Below are 9,432 nucleotides of genomic sequence, written 5' to 3'. Positions count from 1 at the left end.
TAGCTTGAACAGAGTTCTGATGTCACATTTACCTGGGACCAGGTGAGTTTACCCACCTGGATGGGTCGTTGAGACACACAGACCTACTGAATGTCAGGAGCTCTGCTGATTGGATGGATTGTGATGATGCATGAGCTTCGTGTTCTGGTTCTGTGACGTAAACAGCAGAACTGCAGTGAGTCTGTGAACGTTCTCTGCTCGCTGTGGTTCTAACTGGTTCTCTGTTCTCTATTTTCTTTGTCCTCTGCTGCCCCCCTCACCCCCCTTCTATTCTCCATTTCCTCCCCTCCCCCTCCCTCTGGCTCTACACGCTAACATGCACATGCTGACGTGCACATGCTGACGTGCACATGCTGACGTGCACACGCCGACGTGCACATGCCTGCTCCCCCTCCCCTCCCGCTGCTCCAGGAGAAGGAGGGGATCCAGTGGGAGGCCCGGGACGAGCTGTCGGAGGCGGAGGGCGAGGAGGACGAGGAGCGGCGTGACGAAGGCCTGGAGGAGGAGGACGACCACCACATTGAGTTCTGTCGGGTCTGTAAGGACGGAGGAGAGCTGCTGTGCTGCGACACCTGCCCGTCCTCCTACCACATCCACTGCCTGAACCCGCCGCTGCCCGAGATCCCCAACGGAGAGTGGATCTGCCCCCGCTGCAAGGTGAGCCGTGCACTGCTGCCTGCTCACGTGGGCGTGCATGTGGGCGTGCACGTGGCCTGCAAATGGAACCACAGATGCATAGTCTGAATGACCACAGCAGGTTTTATTTTGGTGATTTCCTGTTGTAAAAGTCACCTTAAATTACTTTAAAAGCAGATTTGTTCAGCGGTGAGCCTCTGGTTCGCGCCCCCTGAACTCCTGCACATCTCTCCTCACTGGAGACTCGCTTTTACTGAGGTTCATTTTTTCAGCATAAAGTCCTGCAGCTCTGTGGACCAGAACAGGAAGGAGGAGAGAGAACTCAGAGATGTGTTCTGTCAGCAGGACTCAGTCAGAATGATGGAAACCAGAAGAAATAAACTTTATTTTTTTATTTGAGAAAAACCTGCACTCAGCAGCAGTTTTTTAGTGTCCACAGCCGTGTGCTGGTAACGGCTGGAGGCTCCACGTCCTGTAGGCAGAAAATTCACTCTGAGCTTTTAAACCAGCCGCGGGATTCGAAAGACATGTTTTCTTTTCAAAAATCACCAAAGTTTACACATTTTCTGGCTTTTATCAGCCAGAAACTGTAACCAGAAGAAGAGTGACTGGATTTTCAACTTTCAGCTGGTCCTTGAACGTGTCGTCTGTTACATGTATTTATGTTTGGAAAATTGAACAAATCTGAGCTTAAAATGATGCTATTTTACCAGAATGACTTTATTCTCCTGATAGAATCATGGAAACATGGAACAGCTCATCCTGTACATCTCTAGCTCTTCACAGTTTGACAGCCTCTCCGATGGTTTGTCGTCTGTCTGGTTTTGTGGATCGTTGCTGTCGTTTCATTTCTCTTTGTGACAGGTTTGTCTCTTTGTGGTTGTGATGTTTTTTTTGTCTCCCTTCTGTCCTGTTGTGTCTCATTTAATGTCTTTTTCTCGTTTTGTGTCACATTTTAATCATTTTTTACGTCTTTGTGTCTGCTGGCGACAGAAAACTGTATTTTTGGAGAAGTTTTAAATTGGACTTGTAGAATAAAGTGATGGTTCTTCAAATATCATGATTTTGATCTCAGATTCGGTTCATTTCCTGACGGAACAACTCACAGCAGATCTTATACTAAAGAGACTCTGAGTCGGTTCTGGTTTTGTGCTGTTTGGCTGTTAGATGGTGTGGTGTCTTTGGGTTCAGAGGATTCATCTGTTTTCTCTCCAACAGTGTCCACCCATGAAGGGTAAAGTGCAGAAGGTTCTGACGTGGCGCTGGGGCGACCCGCCGGCCCCGACGCCGGTCCCTCGGCCTGCCGACCTTCCTGCCGACGCTCCCGATCCCCCACCGCTGGCCGGCCGCCGAGAGAGGGAGTTCTTCGTCAAGTGGTGCAACATGTCGTACTGGCACTGCTCCTGGGTTCAGGAGCTGCAGGTAAAACCCTGAAACGGTCCAGCTGCAGGTGGCGACCAGCTGCTGTGGTCTTAACGCCGGCCTCCTCTGACTCTCCCCCAGCTGGAGCTGAACTGTCAGGTGATGTTCCGTAACTACCAGAGGAAGACCGACATGGACGAACCGCCGCCGGTCGACTTCGGAGGCGAAGGCGACGATGATAAGAGCACCAAGAGGAAGAACAAGGATCCCCTGTTCGTCCACATGGAAGAAGAGTTTTACCGCTACGGGGTGAAGATGGAGTGGCTGATGATCCACCGCATCCTGAACCACAGGTAGGAAACCTGCAGCGCCGACTCCAAGAGTCAAGAAACTAAATGACCTTTGAGTGTTGACACGCCGGCCTTAGAACCTTTAGGGTTCTAGTACCTGATGAAAAGGAGGAACTGAAGTAGTGCAGAGGAAGGTTAATGTCAGACTGTGTTCTGTTGAGAAGAAAACAGGCAAAGATGTAGTTTCACCCTGTATGAACAAGCTGACATGATTATTTCCATCAGCGTCGATAAGAAGAACAACGTCCACTACCTGATCAAGTGGAGAGACCTGCCGTATGACCAGTCCACCTGGGAGAGTGAAGACATGGACATTCCCGAGTTCGACACCTACAAACAGACGTACTGGAACCACAGGTGAGCAGTCAAGCTGAAGATACAGGAGCTTAGCATGAATGACTGTGAAGGAGTGGTCAGGAGAACTAGCAGCAGCTGCAGGCAGAGGAGCTGTTCTGATCAGACATCATCAGCTGCTTTCCTTCCTTCATGTTGCTGCTCATGTGGAGCTGCAGCTCAGCACCGTTAGATAAACTCCTGAAGCCTGAACCAGAGTGAAGGAGGTTCTGTCAGACAGACGTTCTGGAGAACGAGAGCTGTGAGAGTTTCCTTTGTGTGTTAAGCAGTTGCAGCCGGATGTGTTTGATTGAATGATGTCGTTTCCCATCGTGGCGTCGATGCTGAAGCACTTCTGAGCAGCTCTGAGCAGCTCTGAGGTTTCTAACACGCTTGATGCAGCTGAAACGTGTTGTTTGTTCAGAGAGCTGATGATGGGGGAGGAGGGCCGCCCGGGGAAGAAGCTGAAGAAGCCGGTGAAAGTGAAGAAGGCCGAGCGTCCGCCTGCTAATCCGGTGGTGGATGTGAGTGTTTTTAAACTCTTCTGAAGGTGACTGAAGCAGGACAGGTGTTCCTCTGATGTGTCCTGGTTTCTTCCTGCAGCCCACCATCAAGTTCGACCGGCAGCCCGACTACCTGGACAGCACCGGGGGAACCCTGCACCCCTACCAGCTGGAGGGGCTGAACTGGCTCCGGTTCTCCTGGGCTCAGGCCACCGACACCATCCTGGCTGACGAGATGGGTTTGGGAAAGACTGTGCAGACGGCCGTGTTCCTCTACTCTCTGTACAAGGAGGTAACAGCTGATGGAGGGAGGGTTGGTGCTCATTTCTGTCCTCTGCAGTCCTCCGTCAGTCAGCAACCCACAGAACCCGTCTCAGAGAGGAACCAAATATACAGCACTCACACATCTACTGGCTGATGCTGCACCTCAGCCTGCTGACACCATTCATTTGATCAACAGGTTTGTTCTGGATGGAAAGACTTCAACGGACTCACAGAAGTTCAACTTCACTCTCACAATGTTTAGATAAAATGCAGCTTTTATCTCCTTCCAGATGTTCCTGGTAGTTCCTCCCATGTTCTATCAGGTTCTGATCCACTCTGAAGGCAGAACAGCTGATGGTTCTGTCAGGTTCTGATCCAGTCTGAACAGCTGATGCAGTCGTTGAGTTTTTACTGTGTTCTGAAGAAACCTGCTGGTCAAATATGAACTCACTGTAAATGTAATGATCCGGGCCGAGCTGTGAACCTGTGATAAACGGACTCATGTGTTGTTCTGGTTCAGGGTCACTCCAAAGGTCCGTTCCTGGTCAGCGCTCCTCTGTCCACCATCATCAACTGGGAGCGGGAGTTCGAGATGTGGGCTCCAGACATGTACGTGGTGACGTACGTGGGAGACAAAGACAGCCGAGCAGTGATCCGAGAGAACGAGTTCTCCTTCGAGGGAAACGCCATCCGAGGAGGAAAGAAGGCCTCCAAGATGAAGGTCAGAACCACCAGAACCACGGGTACCGCTACAGATCCAGATTAGCTTGTAACTGTAGACACGTGAAGAGCACATTTTCACACACTGAGGTTCTTCAGAGAGCTTTACAGCAGATGTAGAAGAAAATCTAAATTAAATGACTAAATTAATCTAAAAACTCTGGACCGGTTGCATGAAGTGATTTCTGGAGTGATTCTAACTGGACTGAACCAGCTGAAGGAGACACGAGATGAGAAACAGCAGAACATCTAATGACGTGTGCAGTAAACAAAAGAAGTGAATAAAACTACAGACAAGTGAACGTGAAGGCTTCAGTTTTCTCTTTTAATTGGCTTCATTTGGGTCGAATCTCAGCTCCAGAGGACTGAACGGTTCCAGCAGCACAGCAACCGTCGGGTCTGGACTTTGGGCTCCACTAACCGACCTGCTGAAACACCTTCAGATGTCAGCAAACGCACCGGCTCTGTTTTGGTCCAGAACGTTCAGGGACCGTGGACCATAAGGCCTTAAACTCAGTTCTACGTTAGCAGGAACCCAGAACCAGAACCTGTTCTTCACTCAGCTCTCGTGTTTGTGCTTTATAGAAAGACACTCAGGTGAAGTTCCACGTCCTGCTGACGTCCTACGAGCTGATCACCATCGACCAGGCGGTTCTGGGCTCCATCGAGTGGGCCTGTCTGGTGGTGGACGAGGCTCACCGGCTCAAGAACAACCAGTCCAAGGTACCAGCACATCTTCTTTTTATTTAAATAGTAGTGTGTGACCTAGTCGAGGCAGGATGCTGGACCTGGGCCTGGGGCTGGACCTGGGGCTGGACCTGGGGCTGGACCTGGACCTGGACCTGGGCCTGGGCCTGGGCCTGGGCCTGGGGCTGGACCTGGACCTGGGCCTGGACCTGGGCCTGGGCCTGGGCCTGGGCCTGGGCCTGGGGCTGGACCTGGGGCTGGACCTGGACCTGGGCCTGGGCCTGGGCCTGGGCCTGGGCCTGGGCCTGGGCCTGGACCTGGGGCTGGACCTGGACCTGGGCCTGGACCTGGGCCTGGGCCTGGGNCCTGGGCCTGGGCCTGGGCCTGGGCCTGGGCCTGGACCTGGGGCTGGACCTGGACCTGGGCCTGGACCTGGGCCTGGGCCTGGGGCTGGGCCTGGACCTGGACCTGGGCCTGGGGCTGGACCTGGGCCTGCAGAGGGCTTGTCCAGGTCTCCCACTGTGAAGAAAGGCTTCCATATATATCATTCAGTGTTCAGTAAAGCAGTTCAAACAGCTGCTGAGCCGCGGCGCTGCTCACTGTCGTCTGCTCTGGTTCTGAATCTGTTTTGTGAATCTTTGCAGTTCTTCCGGGTGTTGAACAACTACCCGCTGCAGCACAAGCTGCTGCTGACTGGAACTCCTCTGCAGAACAACCTGGAGGAGCTTTTCCACCTGCTGAACTTCCTGACTCCAGAGAGATTCAAGTCAGTCGCCTGTGCAGATGTTTGTCTGCTGCAGACCCCCGACCGCTGAGCTAACTGGTGTGTTCTCCTTGCAGTAACCTGGAGGGTTTTCTGGAGGAGTTTGCAGACATTGCCAAAGAGGACCAGATCAAGAAGCTGCACGACATGCTGGGACCACACATGCTGAGGAGGCTGAAGGCCGACGTCTTCAAACACATGCCTTCAAAGACGGAGCTCATCGTCCGGGTGGAGCTGAGCCCGATGCAGAAGTGAGTAGCAGCAGAGTGGAGCTCCAGGTCCTCGTGTTCATCAGGGTCGCTGGTGTTTGTCTGGAGTCTACGGGAGGAATTTATGTTGTTCCTGAAAGTGGTTTCCTTCTGACTCCTGTTTTAATGAGACCGTTTCCGGCTGGTAGCTCGTGTTTCAGCTGCTTCCATTCTTTGTAAAGATCACAGTTCTTCACAGTTACGACACGATTCAAGTTGTTAATATCTGCGTTCTGCTCACGAGGACCTCATATCGACTTTATCTCCTTCCTCACTGTGTTTTGTCTCATTTCTTCTGTAACTCAGGAAATACTACAAGTTTATTCTGACTCGTAACTTCGAGGCCCTGAACACTCGTGGAGGTGGAAACCAAGTGTCTCTGCTGAACGTAGTGATGGACCTGAAGAAGTGCTGCAACCATCCGTACCTGTTCCCGGCTGCTGCCACCGTGAGCGCCGCCTTCCTTCTCCTCTGGATCGGGTCTCTGAGCCGAAGCCCGTGTGATGCAGTTGGTTTGTTTTCTGCTTTCAGGAGGCGCCGAAGCTTCCAAACGGCATGTACGAAGGCACGGCGCTGACCAAGTCCTCAGGGAAGCTGATGCTGCTGCAGAAGATGATGCGGAGGCTGAAGGATGGAGGCCACAGGGTTCTGGTGTTCTCCCAGATGACCAAGATGCTCGACCTGCTGGAGGACTTCCTGGAGAACGAAGGCTACAAGTACGAGAGGATCGACGGAGGCGTCACCGGAAACCTGCGGCAGGAAGCCATCGATCGCTTCAACGGTGAGTCACTGGGTGCATTTGATTCGTGTCTCAGAGCAGCTGAGGTGGAGTCTGTTGGTCTCACCTGGACTCTGATCTTCATCCTGCAGCTCCTGGAGCTCAGCAGTTCGCCTTCCTGCTCTCCACCAGAGCCGGAGGTCTGGGCATCAACCTGGCCTCCGCCGACACCGTCATCATCTACGACTCCGACTGGAACCCCCACAATGACATCCAGGTAACCAGAGCCAGGGGGAACCTCACAGATAGTGCAACAGAAGCCCCTGATGATGTGAGATGAAATGACTCTGGAGAGGAGGAGAAGCTGGACGAGGACGTCGAGAGGACAGAAGACTGTTCTCTGAGTTCAGTCAGATTCAGGGCCACTCAGAGATACTGGACCTTTATTCTCCCCTAAAAACATCCTGAAAGCTTCTTCAGATCACAGTTTGGGCTCTGAAGCAGCTCATACGTTCCAGTTGCACAACATAATCTGCTTTATGTTCTCTGCAGGCGTTCAGCAGAGCTCATCGGATCGGCCAGAACAGGAAGGTGATGATTTACCGCTTCGTGACCAAAGCGTCTGTGGAGGAGAGAATCACTCAGGTCTGTTCAGGGAAACTCATGTAAATGTCAGGAGGCTGCCGTCAGCTGCTCACTGCTCGTCTCCCTGCAGGTGGCCAAGAAGAAGATGATGCTGACCCACCTCGTGGTCCGGCCCGGTCTGGGCTCTAAGACTGGCTCCATGTCCAAGCAGGAGCTCGACGACATCCTCAAGTTTGGAACCGAAGAGCTGTTCAAGGACGAAGTGGGAGACGGTGAGGAAGGCTGGAGGAGGACGCTGTTCGTACAGAGACCTGGTGTGTCAGTGATTAAAGGTTCTGCTTCCTCCCGTCTCCTCTGGATCCGTTCTGCTTTCAGGAGACAACAAGGAGGACGACAGCAGCGTGATCCACTACGACGACCAGGCCATCGACCGGCTGCTGGACAGGAACCAGGACGCCACCGAGGACACGGAGCTGCAGAGCATGAACGAGTACCTGAGCTCCTTCAAGGTGGCTCAATATGTGGTGAAAGACGAGGACGACGAGGTACCGACTCAGACCAGCATCTGGCTTTTAACTGGGCCGCTCTAGGGTCTTACTGAGCAGGGTTTGTCTAAGAGTCTTAACCACAGAGACAGGCTGAACTTCAACACTTTTAAGCTTTTTCATTCCTCTGAACACGTCTCTAAGAAACACCAGAATGTCTCCGTTTATCAATCAGAGGCTGCATTTGGATTTTAAGTTACCTCTAAAATATTGTGATGTTTCATCAAAATCACTTTATTCCACACTTAGCATTTAATAATTAGCCTGTAGACTACGAGCATGTCGTCCCTGTTCAGCGCTACTGATGTCAGGTGAAGTGCAGGCAGAGAGGACGGAAACTAGTGAACATGTTAAACGTCTGCGACGTGATGTTCCAACTGGTAAAACTGTGGAAACATTTTTTTAACAACAGATAATCAATAACTTCCACCTGTTCCTGTCCTCTGACTGAGTCTTCCTGACAGAAGACGTTAGTCAGAGTGAAACGTGAACCACAGGCTCAGAGGATTAGCTTAAAGCCGAGGGGGAGATGTGCAGGTTGAGCTCAGGCCCAGCGTTTCCCGTTTGTCAGAGTAGTCACTGCTTCAGACTGTTGCATGTGTGACCTGAGCGGCTGTTGTCTGTGTGAGGAGGAGGAGGTGGAGCGGGAGGTGATAAAGCAGGAGGAGAGCGTCGACCCCGACTACTGGGAGAAGCTGCTGCGACATCACTACGAGCAGCAGCAGGAGGATCTCGCCCGAAACCTGGGCAAAGGCAAACGAACACGCAAGCCGGTCAACTACAATGACGGCTCGCAGGAGGACCGAGGTATTAGACAGGGTACAGAACAACATCATGCAACCTCTTCTGTGTGTCTGTGGTGGTCTGAGTGCATGCAGCCGTCGACTCGTAGCTTCACGTGTGTTCAGCCAAAGTGATGCTGATGCAGCTCAGCAGGTTGGTTCTGAAGCCTGAGTAGGAAAACAGAGTAAGACAGACCATAATACTCCAGCTGCAGTGATCAGTGTAAGCTGTGTGTGTTTGAGTCGTCCTGCATGTTTGTGAGCTGTTCAGTGTGTCCGTGTGTTAGTTTAGTTATTATTATTATTATTATTATTATTATTATTGTTGTTGTTGTTGTTGTTGTTGTTGTTGTTGTTGTTGAGTTATTATTTATGATCATATTAACAACAATAACCAGGACCTCAGGCTGCAGATGTTTGCTACAGAACCTTCAGATTAACTGTCGCTTAGCTGCAGCGGCGCCCCCCGCTGGCCGAAGCCCTCCTCAGCTGGAGTGTATCTTTGATTATTGATGGCTGATCGGTGTCTCTGTGCTCTGTGCAGACTGGCAGGAGGACCAATCAGACAACCAGTCCGACTATTCAGTGGCCTCGGAGGAAGGAGACGAAGACTTTGATGAACGGACCGAAGGTAAAACGTTTACGTGTGTGTGTGTGTGTGTGAGACAGTGTGTGTGTGTGTGTGTGAGAGAGAGAGACACTGTGTGTGTGTGTGTGTGTGTACATCGTTTTGTGTCTAGTTTTGTCTGTGTTCCATTTATTTTGGCTGTTTTGTGTCTCTTTCATTGTTTAGTTTCTCTTTATGAGCGTTTGCGTCCATTTCTGTCTGTTTTCCATCAACGTAGCGCCGATCCGAGTCCAGCCGTGGATACGTTTGGCTTGTTGTGTCCAGTTTTCTTTGTTCCGTATCTATTCAGGCTGTTTTGTGTCTGTTTC

At 51.6% G+C, this 9,432-nt stretch overlaps 1 protein-coding gene across 4 annotated transcripts in view; it reads left to right on the top strand.

Moving 5' to 3' along the window:
* chd4b (chromodomain helicase DNA binding protein 4b) overlaps positions 1–9,432 on the top strand; it is a 22,173-nt gene that overhangs the window by 4,298 nt on the left and 8,443 nt on the right. The window contains exons 10-27 of one of the 4 annotated variants that reach the window (XM_008280156.1): positions 412–657; positions 1,855–2,058; positions 2,140–2,351; positions 2,574–2,705; positions 3,106–3,205; positions 3,285–3,476; positions 3,969–4,169; positions 4,754–4,891; positions 5,500–5,621; positions 5,696–5,869; positions 6,173–6,314; positions 6,398–6,647; positions 6,737–6,861; positions 7,137–7,229; positions 7,300–7,441; positions 7,545–7,714; positions 8,347–8,521; positions 9,041–9,127. In XM_008280156.1, coding sequence (XP_008278378.1) covers positions 412–657; positions 1,855–2,058; positions 2,140–2,351; positions 2,574–2,705; positions 3,106–3,205; positions 3,285–3,476; positions 3,969–4,169; positions 4,754–4,891; positions 5,500–5,621; positions 5,696–5,869; positions 6,173–6,314; positions 6,398–6,647; positions 6,737–6,861; positions 7,137–7,229; positions 7,300–7,441; positions 7,545–7,714; positions 8,347–8,521; positions 9,041–9,127 — 2,905 coding nt within the window. Of the gene's footprint in view, positions 1–411; positions 658–1,854; positions 2,059–2,139; positions 2,352–2,573; positions 2,706–3,105; positions 3,206–3,284; positions 3,477–3,968; positions 4,170–4,753; positions 4,892–5,499; positions 5,622–5,695; positions 5,870–6,172; positions 6,315–6,397; positions 6,648–6,736; positions 6,862–7,136; positions 7,230–7,299; positions 7,442–7,544; positions 7,715–8,343; positions 8,534–9,040; positions 9,128–9,432 lie in introns of all 4 variants that reach the window. The other 3 variants (XM_008280154.1, XM_008280155.1, XM_008280153.1) reach the window with 3 other exon arrangements.

Source organism: Stegastes partitus, unplaced genomic scaffold (genome assembly GCF_000690725.1).
Source record: "Stegastes partitus isolate 25-593 unplaced genomic scaffold, Stegastes_partitus-1.0.2 Scaffold184, whole genome shotgun sequence".
In the NCBI taxonomy this organism is placed as follows: Eukaryota; Metazoa; Chordata; class Actinopteri; family Pomacentridae; genus Stegastes; species Stegastes partitus.
Note: the sequence above shows the minus strand (reverse complement) of the source record. Positions and strands in the feature narration are given on the sequence as shown.